This window comes from Hordeum vulgare, chromosome 3H, assembly GCF_904849725.1.
Source record: "Hordeum vulgare subsp. vulgare chromosome 3H, MorexV3_pseudomolecules_assembly, whole genome shotgun sequence".
Classification (NCBI taxonomy): Eukaryota; Viridiplantae; Streptophyta; class Magnoliopsida; order Poales; family Poaceae; genus Hordeum; species Hordeum vulgare.
The window spans coordinates 592,787,602-592,805,702 of NC_058520.1; the positions used below are offsets into that span (position 1 = coordinate 592,787,602).

At 43.1% G+C, this 18,101-nt stretch overlaps 1 protein-coding gene across 1 annotated transcript; it reads left to right on the forward strand.

Annotated features, from left to right (window-relative positions):
- The first annotated feature begins 11,286 nt into the window (after nt 1–11,286).
- Nucleotides 11,287–17,806, forward strand: LOC123440911 (ABC transporter G family member 53-like). Its single transcript, XM_045117452.1, has 21 exons — nt 11,287–11,382; nt 11,506–11,665; nt 11,746–11,822; nt 11,951–12,004; nt 12,121–12,211; nt 12,305–12,606; nt 12,915–13,196; nt 13,326–13,642; nt 13,723–13,883; nt 14,033–14,136; nt 14,219–14,375; nt 14,465–14,581; nt 14,669–14,811; nt 14,929–15,261; nt 15,439–15,729; nt 15,849–15,932; nt 16,032–16,165; nt 16,290–16,517; nt 16,597–16,768; nt 17,199–17,453; nt 17,549–17,806. The coding sequence occupies exons 1-21, from the start codon at nt 11,299–11,301 to the stop codon at nt 17,804–17,806; spliced, it is 3,804 nt and encodes a 1,267-aa protein (XP_044973387.1). The 5' UTR covers nt 11,287–11,298.
- The last annotated feature ends 295 nt before the right edge of the window (nt 17,807–18,101 follow it).

The window sequence follows — 18,101 nt, forward strand, 5'->3', positions numbered from 1 at the left end:
TTGAAAAATCAATATAAAGTACTCCCTTCGTTCGGAAATACTTGTTCTAGAAATGAATATAATAGACGTATCTATAACTAAAATAAATCTAGATACATTCATTTCTAGGACAAATATATTCGGACGGAGGGAATACATATGAATGTATATAAATATATTTTATGGTGTGTATTCATTCATTTTACTGCATATTTATTGTAGTGTAATCTTTTAAAAAAACATATATTTACAAGCAGAGAGAGTAGAAAAATATTATTAACAAGGTCTATAAAGAATGGTACCTTGGTGTATTCGGCAATATAGTTGACAATAATGATATCGTCTTTTTTCCATTGTTTTGATATAGCTCATCACACCTGCCGAATGGTGATATCCAGTGACGGAGGACCAAACTTTTTTTAAGGTGGGGCAAACTCTTGAACCTAAGAGGGTGTTTGTTTCCAGGGACTTATTGGTTTTGGGACTTAAAAAAGTCCCTATAAGTCCCACCTAAACCAAACACAAGGGACTTATTGGGACTTATTATGGTTATTTGGGACTTATCAAATAAGACTCTCTAATAGAAGCTTATTGAGACTTATTCTGGTTAGGCCCGCGGTAGTCTCCCGATGCAGTGGCTGCCGCCCTGCCCCGATTAACACTCGCACCGCCTTAATCGCCGCCGGCCGCCCGCCCCGTCCCCGCCCGCCCCGTCGCCGCCCGGCCGCCGGCCGCCTGCCCCGTCGCCGCCCAGTCGCCGCCCGCCCCGTCGCCGCCCGGCCGCCGCCTCGTCTCCCTCGGTTCGTTGGTCCTGCTGGTTCATCTTTTCTGCTGGTTCATGTTGCTGGTTCAACCCGGCAGTACCGCGCCATGGCTGATGACCAGTTTTCTGTTGAAAATTAGGCTGATGATGATCCATATTGACTGCAGGTTACCGCGCCATGGCTGATGACGATCCCCGCGTCCCAGGTGACCGTACCATGGCTGATGAGGAGGAGGAGCAGATGCCTTTTTTCTCTCAGTTCTCATCCGTTGGTGGAAATCTCGGGAGGAGAATGGGTTTCGGGCGTTTCTTGGATCTCAACAGCAACGTCGACGACTTCCCGGAATTGGGCTCGTACCAACAACTCCTCTTCGACTAGTCGGCCGGTCATGGCCTTCCTCCGATCGGACCAGGTCGTGGTAGGCCCATGCCCCAGGGCGGAGGAGGTCGCAGCCGGTCTCTGAACATCGGAGGTCGAGCCGGCTCTCACTTGCGTCCGTTCGTCGCCCCGGCCGCAGCTGCCGTTGAGGGAGGCGTCATAGGCCGTGGGAGGACCGTGTCGCAGGTCACCGAGCGCGGCGTAGGTCGAGCCAATGCGTCCTCATCTATCGGTAGTAGAGGAAAAACTGCGGGGAAGCAACGTGTGTCGTCAACTGCTGCGTCTTCAGAAGATGTCGACGAGAATGAAGGCTTTGAAGATGAAGATGACAACAATGGTTTTGGAGAGGTAAAATTTTAAATTGTGTATATAGTTCTTTTTTTGTATCAGCGTTAAAATTCATCTTCTTTTTGTGCTAGCTAATTGTGTGAACTTGTTATTTTTTGTTTGAAATGTCTACTTGTTATTTATGTTTGAATTGTGTACTTGTTATTTTTGTTTAGAAAACCATTGCAAAGGCCGATTGGACAGACACGCATATTACTATATTTTGTAACATTGCCTGTGAGGAAGCTAGGGATGGGCACTGTGTGAATGGTGTTTGGACAAGTAGAGCATACAATAACATGAAGAAAAAAATTTATCAGCGTGCGGGCCTCCTGCATAGTACCAAGCAATTCAAAAATTGCATTGCTAGACTCAAGAGCTACTATACTGCTTGGGTGTGGTTGGGGCAGCAAACTGGTTGTGGCCGAACTGGAGATGGAGCTATAACCGCATCAAATGAGTGGTGGAAAAAAATAATTAAGGTACATACATTATTTTTCAAATTACATCTGAATTGCTCACACTTGTTTACATTATTCAGCCTTGTACTAATTATCTAACTAATGATGCATGAGAGACCAGATGTCAGAAAATTCAAGGGTGGCAATCCTGAGTATTTGGATATGCTAATAGAGCTATTTCAAGGTGTGGCAGTTGATGGATCATCAGCTTATGTGCCCTTAGATGAAGATGATGAAGAAGAATACGATGTTGCCGATGATGGAAATGAGGAGAGTCCAATGAGCACCACCAGCAAGAAGAGGGGGAGCAGCGGCGGTGAACAGTCAACTTCAAGCCCAGGAAAGAAACACAAGAGCCCAATGGTGAAACTAATGACAGGGCTCATCAATACTATTAACAGTGATAACACTTCTGACATGATCACTGAATATGCAAACAAAAGGCAGGAAGCAAAGGACAAGGCAAGAGAGAAGAAATCAAACAACACTAAGGAATCCATTACTCATTGTCAATTGTTGGCAGTTAAATGTGGTGCAGAAGAAACAAGTGTTGAGTACTTCATGGCGACTCAACTTTTTGCAGATGAGGCAAACAGAGTCATATTTGAGAACATTTCAACTAATGAGGCTAGGCTGACTTGGTTGAAGAGGTGGTGCATGATGAAGAAGTTGTACTAGTGTACTAGTTATCTTGATTGTCCTTTTTAATAGAACTATGTAATGGGCCTGTGTTGTGTGACCTTGTTAAATGACCATTGCATGTTCAAGTGTTTAATTTGCACGTACTAATGTTTTCAAGTTCAAGAGGTGGTGCATGATGAATAAGTTGTACTAATGTTTGCATGTTTCAGGATGATGACAGCAGTGTTGATGGAATAAGCAGTGATGATGGGAGCAACAGTGATGACGAAGCACTGATGTTGTTCATGCACCAAAAAAGAAAGAGAAGAATGATGCAAATGGCCTGCATGATTGGTATGTACCATTTGGACTCTTACTGTATCAAAGGACCTAGAAGAGTACCAATAGAGTCTGGGCATGATTGGGTTATGACAACACTACGCAACGAAACAGCCTGTTACAACATGTTTAGAATGCACATACCAGTGTTTGAGAAATTGCATAGTGTGCTTGTTGATTCCTATGGTTTGAAGTCCACTAAAAGAATGTCATCAGTTGAGTCTCTAGGCCTGTTTCTATGGATAGTAGGTTCCCCTCAATCTGTAAGACAAGCAGAAAACAGATTTGTTAGGTCATTGGAGACAATTGTAAGGAAGTTTGATAAGGTTTTGGCATGTCTGATCAAGCTTGCAAAAGACATCATCAGGCCAATAGATCGTCAATTCAGGACCGTGCATTTAAAATTAAGATCTAGAAAGTATGCACCGTTTATGAATAATTGCATTGGTGCAATAGATGGTACACACATACAAGTTGTGATACCAGTTGCCACTGCTGCCCAGCATAGGAATAGACATAAGGAGAAGAGTCAGAATGTGATGTGTGTGTGTGACTTTGATATGAGATTCACATTTGTTCTAGCTGGTTGGCCAGGATCAGTGCATGACATGAGGGTCTTCAATGATGCCCGATCCAGATTTGGTGACAAGTTTCCAAAACCTCCACCTAATAAGTTCTATCTTGTGGACTCAGGGTACCCAAATAGACCGGGTTATCTTTCACCATACAAGGGTTTAACCTATCATTTTCAGGAGTACCGTGATGGCACAATGCCTAGAGGAAAAAAGGAACACTTTAATTTCACCCATTCTTCACTTAGAAATGTCATCGAGAGGTGTTTTGGAGTCCTGAAGAACAAGTGGATGATTTTGTTTCACTTGCCTAGTTATCCAGAGCAGAAACAAAGCAAAAATAATTGTGGCTTGCATTGCACTGCACAATTTTATTAGACAAAGCCAACTTGACATTTCCTAGGACTTATGAAACAAACAGGGTTCATTTTCGACGCCAAGCCAAAGTTGACTACACCATGACTGTATTCTTTTTTCAATTGCCATGCCCCGATTTGAAGAAAATCTTCATAACCAAATTTATCATCCATTTGGCCAGGTCAATAAAGAAAGCAATCGAAGAAAAATGATTTGTTCATCACAAAAGATGCCACTAATCACGGCATTGTAGTTGTAGATTGTTAATTAATCATCATCTAAAAACTTGACACCGCAATTTCAAAATACATCACCTCTGCCCAGCCTTTTCCCTTCCTGTTCATCGTTCCTGCTGGCCGCCGGATACACGAATACGCGACCATATCCCCATGCGCTCCTGCTGGTCATTGGCCTCATATGTACACTTGCTACTCCTGCTAGCTGCTGCGAACGCGCACCGTTCTGCTGGCTGCTAGGGTTCGTGTCCAGGGAGCATGGCGTGGCGTGGACAGACTTAAGACTGGATGACTTAAGACTGGATGACTGGATGGAGAGAGGCTAGTGTTGGATCTGGTAGAGTGCTAGTTGCTACGACCCAATAAGCTGTCCAGGTGGGTGCCAAGTTCGCGCCCAAAACGTTTCATGATGATTTTTAAGCTGTTTTATTTTCTAGGGATCGACCAGGCTGTATATATTGATACGTATACATAAAATAGAATCGCCAAAAATCAAGGTAGGCCGTGCGCCCAACCTCGCCCTACCGGGAGCTCCGCCCCTGGTGATATCACCTTTTGGTACAAGTCACACCTACAAAATAGACACTTCTCTTCATTCACTAAATGCGATTTCTACTCCTATTTGCACGTTTTACAGTTTAATTCTAAGAATCTCATTTTTTTAGAACCATACAAACATCAATTATTAGCGATATTACTAACAGAATATGTGAGAGACAAGTGTGACTAGAGTAAAGCATAGAGCACAAGATTCTAATTTTTGGTCTGGCTTGTTCAATATTAGGGATAAAATCTATGCCAATTGCACTAGAACTACTAGCAACCAAGTAGGACCAGGTTTTGGCGTGATGTATGGATAAAGACTAAACTTTCGGAGGATATCTATCCTTCTTTGCTCAATACTACCTTTGTTTCTTTATGTAAGGTGTATTTTTTCTTGCACATTGATCAATGCATGAAATTTTAAAGAATTTAGGACAAAATTATCCTTGGTTAATTTGTTGGTTAGCAGCAGGTAAATCAATTAGACAAGGAAATAAAAGATGCAAGCAATCAGGAAAGAGATACTTTCCTTCTTTTCCTATAAGGAGAGATAGAGGAAATTGGAGAAAGATACATTCCTTTTTCTGGGCGGCTAATGAAGGAATTATGAGGAATTGAAAGAAATGCACCTGATATTGTGGTATTTATCATATGACAAATACACGTTATATAAAGGAATGGAGGGAGTTCTTGCTTTGATAAAGATATTTTGGTGGCAAATCTAGCTGATTATGGAGGTAGTTGTGTGATGTTTAGAAGAACTTTATATCTTTGTTTGTGTGTTGGGGAGAGGAAAGGGGGGGGGGGGAGTGCGCTAGTATCCAATTCTTGTCAGATAATGATTTTGTTAGGTCAAATTTAACAACAAATGGGTGTTTTTGGTTGGATCCTTCTTCTTTTTCCAATAAAAACTTTTGGTCTATTCATCAACTGAAGGTAGTACAAAGAACATCATAAGTAAAAATTACGTCCAGATCCACGCGAAGACTACAAACACTGGAGCAAGCCGAGATGCGCTATCGTCATTACCTCTCCATCAACGTAGCCAGGAAGATCTTGTTGTATTAGGCAGACATGAATTCGTCGTGCTAAGGCCCTAGAGGACCAACACAACAGAACAACAACCGCTGCCGATGAAGAGAAGCATAGATCAAAAGGATCGAAGTGGATCCGTCGAAGACAAACACCGCGAGATCCCGCGGAGACAAACCTTCACACACCCTCCAACAAGGCTAGAGGCGCCACTGAGATGGGGGCTAGGCGGGGAAAATTTTATTCTATCTTCGGGAAGTCGTCGATGCCTCGTCTTCGTTAGTAGGACACAAACCGTATCAAAACTCAAAATACCTAAAAGCGGAGCCCTCCTGCCAGCATGGACTGGGATTCACCATGTGTCCATGGCCCTAAGGCCAGAGGAGACGATGTAGGCCGGTGACTGCTCGGCCAGAGGAAGCGAAACCTTAGCCTTGGGTGCCTTGGGTGCGTGAGGGCGAAGGGTTACACTACCGTCGGTTGGATCCTTCTATAATCAACTGACACTACTAGGAAATTCCTTATAGATAGATGCTTAGCAGTAGCGAGGGGTATATGGGATGCGCTACTGCTAATTAATAGTAGCTTAGCAGTAGCAAGGGGTATAAAGCCATCGCTACTGCTAAGTTAATAGTAGTAGCTCGGGCTATAAACCTGCGCTGCTACTAAGTGATCTTCACCATGCCCCTCGGGACATGCCATAGTAGCAGCAAGGGAGGGGTATAAACCCCTCGCCACGACTAAGTTGATAGTAGTAATGCGGGCTAATAAACCCACGCTGCTACTAAGTGGTCTTCACCAGGCCCCTCGGGACATGCCATAACCCAGTGCTATTACTAAGCACAATTTTTTTAGCAACCCTAAAATCCCCATCTCCTCCCCCAAATCCTTACTCTCTCTCGCCACTCTCGCCCTAGCTCTCTCTCCATAGGCTCTTACATGGACCTCCTTCTCGTGTGCGTCTCCTCCTGCATGGCATCGAAAGGGGCCGCCACCTCGTGCCGCTGGTGTCTAGGAGCTTACCGGTCTTCCCCAGCGTCTCCGTGACACCACGCCAGAGCAGCTCACCATCAGTGACAAGCCTTGCTGCTCCCTCCATGTGCTTCCTCTCTCCCTCATTTTTCTTTTTCTCTTTCTCCCTCTGGTTTGACTCACCCTCCCATGTCCATGGACGACCAGGAGCTCTCTGCCTTGGCTGCAAAGAGGATCTGATCTGTCGCCGTATGTCTGCGCCTTCGGCAACGTCTCCCGTCTTTGGATCGAACCATTGCTGACATTGACAACACGCACGTGATCGATAATTTTTTGTCTTTGAAATTAATATTAGTAGCACGCGGTATAAGCATGCTCTACAGATAATTCGTAGTAGTGCGGGTGGCAGCCCGCGCTACTACTAGCAGACGTAGTAGTAGCACAGGATGGCTCCCGCGGTACTACTATCAAGTTAGCTGTAGCGCCCTAGTAGTACCGCGGGTGTCCGCGGTACTACTAGGCTTTTCCCTAGTAGTATGTTGTTGTGTGATATTCATTTCCAACAACATTTTTTGTCAAAAGACAAAATCCCTCTTAAAATTAAGATTTTTATCTTGGCTGGTCGTACACAGAAGTATCCTGACAAAAGAAAACTTAGTTAAAAGATGATAATTGAGAATACATGGTGTCTGTTATGTGGGTAGGAGACAATGGATCATTTATTTTTATCCTGCCCACTGGGGCACTTTATTTGGAATGTTTTGAAATGTGCTTTTGAGCTTCCTGATATGCCCATGGATGTTTCAGAATTGTTGGAACCCTTGCTGAATAAATTTGCTGGAGAAACTAGGAAGTTGGTGTTGGTTGGGATTATTGCGCTTTTATGGACTATCTCGAACACGCAGGAATGAGGCATGCCAAGTCTTTGGTGCCTTGGTTCACCCTTATAGTTGTATGAGCTTTCTTAGGGTGCGTGGTTATCTGCATCGTTTTTTATCCATTTGCATACTTCTCTTTGTTGGGCCTGCCTGAGTATATGCAAGCAAAAGACTAACATTTGCATGTTGATTGGTTGTCTGCCTCTTGTCTTACTGTTTCGTAGAAACTCCTCTACTCACTATGTTTGGTTTCTCGCATTGGTTGTGCCCATACTAGTTCACGTTCTTTGGTTACCTGCACGGAGTATGGTTAAGACTTAACAGCTACCCATAACACATAGAGTTACCCTGTGCGGGGACGATTGCGGTGGACGTGGTGGCGTCGAAGTGGTTCGGCGGCGTCAAGTTCGTGCTTGGTTGTGGCTGCAAGGACCTCAAGGCTATTGTGGCCACGGTGGCCTCCTCGTCGCCACGCTCTAGCCCGGATGCGCCGGTAGCGACTGCAGCCACGTCGTACACGGTCAACCTGTGGTTAGAGGCCGCGAGCTCGCCGAGGACAGAAGAGAAGAATATAGTGTGTGCATAATTGTGGCGTCAATGCAATAGGATCATCGAAACAGAAAACTTACAACATGAATGTCGTGCGGGACTACGTGATGAAGTTGTTGGTCAAAGAAATTTTCAAATGGTCAACCGTATGCAACGAGTTTGACAAAATTCGTCCAAAATAACTCTGAACATGAACACAAACTTGAACATTTACGGTCAACGAAACTACGAACTAATTACAAAAATGGAACTAGAACATCAATGTGCATCTTTTTCATGTAAAGCTTATCTTGAATCGAAGCATCGTTGTATAGATTAGAAGGGATGAAAAAAAAAAGGATTAGAGGAGGAGATTACTCGAGGTGGAAGAAGAAGCTAACTTAAAAGGTATATACTACTCGCATCCCCTTGTGCAACCAGGCTGACCCGTGTGTGCTAGAGTTGGCTCTCCTCGTTCCCAACAGGGTCTAGCTGGGGAGTGCTTTAAGTTTGGTGCGAGCCAACATTTGTATGCGACTCACTTAATCAAACGGAATGATTTTTTTCTCGCGCTGATCGGGTTGGGGTGTATGCAAGTAACCAAACAACTCCTTAGTTTATTTTAGCATGCATATTTCTTTTGCACAAACATGGTAGTTTTATTCATGGACCAATAGGATTACGATCGAGTGTCAATATATCATCATAACATGGAGGACATCTGTTCATCCATACTGCAGTACACGATGCAGTACGACGATGCAGTACGACTACAATTTATCATACAATCTGCTAACCTGCTCTGAGCTTTATTGATTTTCTAATCTAAGGAATAAACTCCCTACCAACCATCGTGGCCTTGATTTCAGCTACCAAGTCCTCCAGATGAGAAGAATTACCAAGTCCCATGATTGATCATTGCAATTTGCTAGAACATGTAGAAGTCATTCTTTCCCACTATCCACTAGTACCTCGTCAGCAGGCAGAGGACACACTTCTCGCATGGCCTGCCACACACTTCTCGCATGAGGTCATGTATTAATCGCATGATACCTATCCTCGTTATCACGCCCACATATCCGACAACGACCAAAAGACGAGGCGTGTGACGATATACCTTATTTTGTCCAGTCGCTAGTGCATCAGATGCTGCTTTCCATGCGGTAATACACATCTTCAACGGAACCTTTGCACGCCACACACTGTTCCAGAGAGAACGCTCACCCTCTGGGTTTGTACTTGATGCTCCTCCCGCGAATTGTTCATCATGTTCCTTCGTCGTCAATTTATAGGCGCTCTTCACGGTAAAACGTCCAGATTTCTCCAGGAACCATGCAAGAAAGTCCACACGATTTCACGGTGACGTTCGTATTTTGGCATGCATGTTGGTTCTAAGCCTGGCCAGTGGCTGTTTATCCGATCTGTGCTGCGGAATCGTGGTTAATTTATTAGTGTTACTTGTCAATTCTAAGAATTGAACTCGGGTAGTTGGGCTGCACAACCACATGACCAACCACTGAGCCAAGACTTTCTTTGTAAATATATTGGTAGTTATCTAGAGTTTTTTTGAAAACATGATACAGAAACATGTCCCTATAAATACACGCATACACACCCTATCTTAGCATCTTCTAAAATTGAGTCTGACATATATATCATCTTAATATTAATGACATCACCACATACGTCTCCGTATTCGTTCGACGGGAACATCTCCCCACTGAACAAGCATCGCGAGTAAGCCTGAAATAAATTCAGAAAAATACGAATACAATACTAAATCTAGATTTGAACCTTGATTGGCTGATCCCATAACAAAAAATCTAACCATCTGATATAGGCTTAGTTCGCGGCAGTTGCCTGCAGTTGGTTTGTGCTACTGACGCCTGCTCCTCTCGGGGTCGACCACAACAACGATCGAGCCGTTGGAAAAAGCAGCCAAGAAAATTAAAAGAGAACCCGTTTTTGCAGATCCAAACCGAACACACGGCCCGTGACGGGTTTACTTTTCAGATAACAAGTCGTTGGCCCAGCTGGCCCACCAAACCGTTTCCCCGATATAACCCTCTGCATGCAACCGCCATCGACGTGACACCCACCTGCCAACCACCGCGGCGGCGGCGGAACTAGCCAGTTCTCCAGCCAGCCCGCCAGATCATGGACGACGCCGGCGAGATCCACCGCGGGTTCGGGGGCCTGCGGCGCGGGGGGAGCTCGAACGCCTTCTCCCGGTCGTCCCACCACGCGGACGAGCACGGCGACGACGAGGAGGCGCTGCGGTGGGCGGCGCTGGAGCGGTTGCCCACCCGCGACCGCGCCCGGACGGCGGTGCTCGACCACTTCCCGGGCCGGGACGACGGGCCCAGGGCGGTCGACGTCGGGAGGCTCGGCGCCGGCGAGCGGGCCGCGCTGCTCCGGCGCGTCGCCAGCGTCGCCGACGACCACGGCCGGTTCCTCGCCCGGTTCAAGGAGCGAGTTGATCGGGTCGGGGTCGAGCTGCCGACCATCGAGGTCAGGTACGAGAACCTCTGCGTGGAGGCCGAGGCGTACGTGGGTAGCAGAGGCTTGCCCACCATCCTGCATACCTACGCCAATGTGCTCGAGGTAATATATATATACTGGACATTCTATAGGATTTCCTCATAAACCCTAAACCCCAAACATCAATATACGAGCACCTATCTGATAAAAATCATAAAATAAAATCTTTCTTGCAACGAAGATCATAAAATAATTGACCTAGCTTTGATCTTACTTTTTTTTTTATAAAGAAGAGCAACATGTTAATATGAAGAAGATACAAACACACCTAACCTGCGGAACAACACAATGTCAGGAGCTAGTCGATGATACAAAATATACCCAGCCTATGAAACAACACAGTGTTAGGAGCTAGTCGAGACGTCGAGGATGCACGCGATGACCTTAGATTTTCGTTCATTTTCTACTCCCTCCGAGATTCCACTTTCTACTCCCTCCGAGATTCCACTATTAACGGAGTACATATGGATGTATATAGGTATAATTTGAAGTGTAAATTTACTCACTTTGCTCCGTATACAGTTTATAATCGAATCTTTAAAAGGTCTTATATTTCACATGGCCTAATCGGCTTCGAACAGGGAATGACAAATTCTCTGCACATTACGCCAAACAGGAAGCAGAAGATATCAGTCCTTCATAATGTCAGCGGGACAATCAAGCCTCACAGGTAATGAAACTATTTATAAGCATATTATTGTGAGCTAACAAATCATGCATCCTTATTAATACAACATCTTATTTACGCATCCCTGCTATTGATTTCTAGGATGACCCTGCTTTTGGGCCCTCCTGGTGCCGGAAAAACCACGCTGCTCTTGGCGTTGGCGGGGACGCTCCCTTCAAGCCTCGAGGTAATTCGTTTTCCGTTCTTCTTCCCACTACCGATGAGTAGGTTGATTGCTTAATTCTTCAGTATATCATGATTACACCTCGAAAGTATATATTACTTTTACTTATATAAAGAAACCCAAAAGATGTCAGGCAAAATAACATACAATGGGCATACGATGGAGGAGTTTGTGCCCCGGAGGTCGGCTGCTTATGTGAGCCAGAACGATCTGCATATCGGTGAGCTGACGGTTCGTGAGACGGTCAATTTCTCTGCAAAATGTCAAGGAAGTGGTCACCGCTTCGGTAAGAACTAGAAAAAACAAGTACTTGAAAACTCATAGCAGTATGCGCTGAGTAACTTACATTTTCTGCAAAATGACTAGATCTGCTGATGGAGCTATCGAGGAGAGAAAAGGAATTAAATATCAAACCGGATCCAGAAATAGATGTCTACTTGAAGGTTCGTCGCAGTTCTTCTTAAATCACAAGTCATTTCATTGAGCCTTGGGCTAAGCTCTAGTTGTTTTGACCATCTGGGAATGCTTCAAAAAGTTCTGACACATGTCTAATCTCTCATTTTGTTTATAGGCTGCTGCAACAGGAGAACAAAAAGCTGAGGTGGTCACAAATCACATACTAAAGGTGCATGCAAACTAGCAACATATACGCAAACTCTCCACCTAAGTTCGACGAGACTGATCGAATATGAAAATGTGTTTATGTTACTAATTCTTTTTTTTTCTTTTCAACCACTGTAGATCTTGGGATTGGATATATGTGCCGACACGATCGTAGGAAATAACATGTTGAGAGGAATATCAGGAGGGCAAAAAAAGAGAGTAACAACAGGTAATTCATCAAGGGAGTAAGCAAAATACCATATGGGTCTTTTGTACGATCGATGTGTCTAACCTATAATTAACCCATCCATACCCTCTGCAGCTGAGATGCTCGTCACACCAGGACGAGCCCTTTTCATGGACGAGATATCAACTGGACTTGACAGTTCGACTACCTTCCAGATTGTGAACTCCATCCGGCAAACTATTCACACTCTTGGCGGAACAGCAGTTATTTCCTTGTTGCAACCTGCACCAGAGACATATGAATTGTTTGATGATATAATTCTCCTCTCAGACGGTCAGGTTGTCTACAATGGCCCCCGTGAACATGTGCTCGAGTTCTTTGAATCAGCGGGTTTCAAATGTCCTGAGAGAAAAGGCGTAGCTGACTTCTTGCAGGAGGTGAGTTTCATTGTTATGTTCTACCAAGCTTTCAGTAATTATGCATTTGCTGCTATAAAACCCTGAAATCTTCAAATGCCTTCGAAATACAAAACTATAAATATCTGGGAATGTTTGCTGCAAAGTTTGTTGACGAGTGCAACAGACAGATCATCAACGTATTTTAGTATTTTCTACATGATATCCTTGACGAAATAGAACCATATTTGTACAGTCCTCTGTCCCAAAGCCAAAGATTTTCTAGAGCTAGGATCATAATTGGCTACAATGTTGAGGTGGACCGACTATAATTCAAATGTGGTATGCAGGTTACATCAAGGAAAGATCAGAGACAATACTGGATACACAGTGATGAGACATACCAATATGTTCCTGTTAAAAACTTCGCAGAGGCATTTCAATCTTTCCATGTTGGCCAGGCTATAAGAAGTGAGTTGGCTGTCCCATTCGACAAGAGCAGGAGCCATCCTGCTGCCCTGAAAACATCAAAATATGGTGCCAGCATGAAAGAACTGCTTAAAGCTAACATCAGCAGAGAGATGCTGCTCATGAGAAGAAACTCCTTTGTGTATATATTTAAGGCGACTCAGGTGATTACAAAAAACTAAACTTTAATTTCAGTATATATATAGAAATCACACACTCTGTAGGATTATAATCTGCAAAAGTTTGAAGTTACAAGTACCTTAATGATCATGTTATACCTCTTCATTGTTCAGTTGACGCTTATGGCAATCATTACAATGACGGTCTTTCTTCGGACAAATATGCATCATGACTCGATAACAAATGGAGGGATATACATGGGTGCACTGTTCTTTGGGATCGTGATGATCATGTTCAATGGGTTGGCAGAAGTGGGCCTAACTGTTGCAAAGCTCCCTGTTTTCTTCAAACAAAGGGATCTCCTCTTCTTTCCAGCATGGACATATTCCTTGCCATCATGGATCATTAAAACACCTCTCTCCTTGCTGAATGCATCAATATGGGTCTTCATAACATACTACGTCATCGGATTTGATCCCAATGTAGAGAGGTAAGGAAACTAATACTGCCACCAAACATCCTTTTATGAAATGTATTGCAGAAGCTAACAAAAATAATGAATTATTGCAGACTTTTTAGACAGTTCCTGCTCCTCTTAGTAATGAGTGAGACAGCATCTGGCCTCTTCCGCTTCATTGCTGGTCTTGCAAGGAATCAGATTGTTGCGAACACCATTGGATCATTCTTCTTACTAATCTGTATGCTTACAGGCGGATTCGTCCTGTCAAGAGGTATGCAATAATACCAGCCTAAACACCATGGTTGAGATAGTGAGCTAAGAATGTTTCCATCAAATTGCCTAAGTGCAGTTGCTATTGGCACATTAAATGTGATGCTTTGTACGAGAAATGGAAATTAAACTATTGCTTTGTTTTAACAGAGAATGTGAAGAAATGGTGGATATGGGGGTATTGGATATCACCGCTGATGTATGCACAAAATGCCATCTCAGTAAATGAATTCCTAGGTGACAGCTGGAATAAGGTAAGGAGTTCACAAAAGGATAAATAATCATCTAAGTGAAAAAATTAGCAGACTAAATCATATTGTTACTGCTATATTACAGACAATCTCCGGTTTCAAAGAACCACTTGGAAGACTAGTTTTGGAATCCCGTGGAATGTTTACTGAGGCAAAATGGTATTGGATCGGTGTTGGTGCATTGCTCGGATATGTGCTGCTATTTAATGCCCTCTACACCATCTGCCTCACATTTCTCAAACGTGAGTTACAATAACTTGAATGCCAATAGGACGGCTCCTTACAATTGGAGGTCTATTTTTTTTTAATCTTATGCATTTTGGCTCTGCAGCATTTGACAGTAATCAGCAAACAATATCTGAGGAAACGATGAAGATAAAACAAGCTAATCTAACTGGTGAAATTTTAGAAGAAGCATCAGGAAGGCAGAGCAATACAGCAACGCTCGGTAAAGTACTTGATTTCATATTCATCAATCAAAATATGATTTGCAATATAATGGATTTAAAAATAACCCCTTGAATATGTGCATCAGATACTGTAGATGAGAACAATGGTGAATCAACTTCAAACAACACAACAGTGGATTCTTGTCCAAGCAAGAAAGGAATGGTCCTCCCTTTTACACCTCTCTCCCTCACATTCGAAGATATAAGATACAGTGTAGACATGCCAGAGGTATTCTTCTTAAATGGAAATATTAAAATTACAATATTCCCTACATATGCATGCTCACTGTGCAAATTCACCTATGTGTATACCATCGTATATAATGGCTTATCTGATAAAATGTAGGAAGTCAAAGCACAAGGTGTGAAAGAGGACCGATTGGAACTGTTGAAGGGTATCAGTGGTTCATTTAGGCCAGGTGTGCTTACAGCTCTCATGGGTGTCAGTGGTGCTGGTAAGACCACACTGATGGATGTGCTGGCTGGGAGGAAGACCAGTGGATACGTAGAGGGCAGCATTACAATATCTGGCTATCCAAAGAAGCAAGAAACTTTTGCTCGTGTGTCAGGATACTGTGAACAGAATGATATCCATTCACCAAATGTGACCGTCTACGAGTCCCTTGCATTCTCTGCATGGCTACGATTACCGGCTGATGTTGATTCCTCAACAAGAAAGGTTTGCAAAGAACAAAGACACTATAATTTGAATAGTATAGACAGCACACAAGCATAAATATTATAGAAGAACATGATTAAAATGAGATTATTTAGTCAGTCTTTACTCCATTTTATACAGTTTATAATTTAATTGTGAGCTGTACTAACTAATTCATCGCCCGAACCTGGTACCCAGATGTTTATCGATGAAGTCATGGAGCTTGTGGAGCTTTCCCCCTTAAAAGATTCATTGGTTGGACTACCTGGTGTGACTGGATTATCAACTGAGCAAAGGAAAAGACTAACAATTGCAGTGGAGCTGGTAGCTAATCCTTCTATCATTTTCATGGATGAACCAACATCTGGACTTGATGCAAGAGCTGCAGCCATTGTCATGAGGGCAATCAGGAATACAGTGGATACAGGAAGGACAGTAGTTTGCACAATTCATCAACCAAGCATCGACATATTTGAATCTTTTGATGAGGTACGGAAAATCTTTTCTGTAGTATATGTATTTGAAGAATAAAAGGTATAACAACACATTGACAGTTAAAGATGTCCGCAGAAAATTTTAACAACTAACGGTCATACGTGTCTATGCAGCTCTTCCTGATGAAACGAGGAGGTGAAGAGATTTATGTAGGTCCACTGGGGCGCCATTCCTGTGAATTGATCAGATATTTTGAGGTGAGTGATGATAGAGAGAAAAAAGAATTGCATGTTTCCATACGCAGTTTTGCACTGAATAAGCATGTCATTTAACTGTTTCGCTTTGATTCTACCAAGGCTATTGAAGGTGTTAGCAAGATAAAAGACAGCTATAATCCATCAACATGGATGCTGGAAGTGAGTAGTGCAGTACAAGAACAGATAACTGGGATCAACTTCAGCCAAGTATACAAGAATTCTGCATTACATGGGTAGGTTTCTTGTGGCATTATTGTCCATAGTTTAAAAATCTTATCAAATACTCAAAAAAATTGGACATTTCTAATTTCGATTTAAGCCCTTGTCTTATTTTTTTCAATTTGGGTTGTGTTTCAGGATGAATAAAAATTTAATAAAGGAGCTAAGCACACCCCCTGAAGGTTCAAATGACTTATCCTTTCCAACGCAGTACTCGCAGACCTTCCGCACACAATGTTTCGCTTGCCTGTGGAAACAAAGTCAGTCATATTGGAGAAATCCCCCATATACTGCTGTCAAGTACTTCTACACGGTAGTAATGGCACTGTTGTTTGGAACAATGTTCTGGGGCATTGGCAGGAAAAGGTAATAATATATACAAAAGAATAAATGGGACTCCAGTCCCCACTTATCGAAATTAACCAGGGATATTTCACTCTTGCAGGCAGAGTCAACAGGACTTGTTCAATGCCATGGGTTCCATGTACGCCTCAGTTTTGTATATGGGGGTGCAGAATTCCGCGACAGTTCAGCCAGTTGTGGCTGTTGAGCGCACTGTCTTTTATAGGGAAAGAGCGGCTCACATGTACTCGCCTTTGCCTTATGCATTGGGGCAGGTACAGTTACTTGGCAGAAATTTTATTATCCAGTCACTTTATTTACATGGTAATAAAACTAGACTTCATGGCTTTATTTATATGCAGTGGCGTAGCCAGCCTAGTGTGTTAGGGTGGTCCAATGATAGAAATTTTACATAAATTTATTTATTTATGAAGATATAATTTTTCTACTACACTATATACATGCCATGGAAAAATTTCAGGGTGGTCCATGGACCACCTTGTCCACCCCCTAGCTACGCCACTGTTTATATGTCCACAAAACAAAACAACAAATCAGATGCAAGCATGAACATATGAGGCATTGCTTATACATGTTTAAGATCATTACTGAATTCATACAGAAAAAGACGGTTAAACCAAGTTTTCATCAAGTGAAAAGAAACAATAGAACAGTATATCTCCTGACATGTATTTCTATTTGCAGGTTGCAATTGAAGTTCCATACATCTTTGTTCAGTCCTTGATATATGGCGTGATAGTGTATGCGATGATTGGGTTCGAATGGACAGCTGTGAAGTTGTTCTGGTACCTGTTCTTCATGTTCTTCACGCTATCATACTACACATTTTACGGGATGATGACGGTGGGCCTGACTCCAAACTACAACATCGCTTCCGTTGTTTCGTCGGCATTCTACACCATGTGGAACCTTTTCTCGGGATTTATAATACCAAGAACAGTAAGTATACTAGTATTTGTTAACACAAGTGAACGGACCTTTCTCCTTGTTTTCCATAACATATATTCTAATTGGCTACTTCCCTCTTTCTACAGAGAATCCCAATATGGTGGAGGTGGTATTACTGGCTCTGCCCTGTTTCTTGGACACTCTATGGTCTGGTAGCCTCACAGTTTGGGGACGTAACCGAGAAGTTGGACAATGGCATGCTCGTGTCCGAGTTTGTCGGGAGCTACTTTGGTTACCACCACGACTTCCTGTGGGCGGTCGGTCTGGTGGTCGCCTCGTTTGCAGGTCTCTTTGCTTTCCTCTTCGGGCTCTCAATCAAGCTATTCAACTGGCAGAGGAGGTGACCAAAGACGACACATCTGAGTCTGATTGTAGTTGTATAGTATTAGTATATTGACATGAAAATTAATTTAATACTAGCGGATAGATCATAGGATGTGGAAATTCAATTGTACAGCCTAGCTGACAATTCCTATAGAAATGCAACGAGGAGGTTCAGTTTTGCTATAGTTGAAATTGAATGAATCGAATATTCAGTATTCACCAGACGAACTATTTGGCTAAGTGCTAACACAATATTGTCAAATCTTCTCAAGATGTACATAATGTTAAACCTATAATTTATGTAGAGAGATATAA

Coding starts and splice junctions, on each gene's coding strand:
- LOC123440911 (XM_045117452.1), top strand. CDS start 11,299: ATGACCCTGCTTTTGGGCCCTCCTGGTGCCGGAAAAACCACGCTGCTC. Junction 11,383..11,505: donor CGCTCCCTTCAAGCCTCGAG/GTAATTCGTTTT, acceptor GAAACCCAAAAG/ATGTCAGGCAAAATAACATA. Junction 13,884..14,032: donor CGGATTCGTCCTGTCAAGAG/GTATGCAATAAT, acceptor TTGTTTTAACAG/AGAATGTGAAGAAATGGTGG.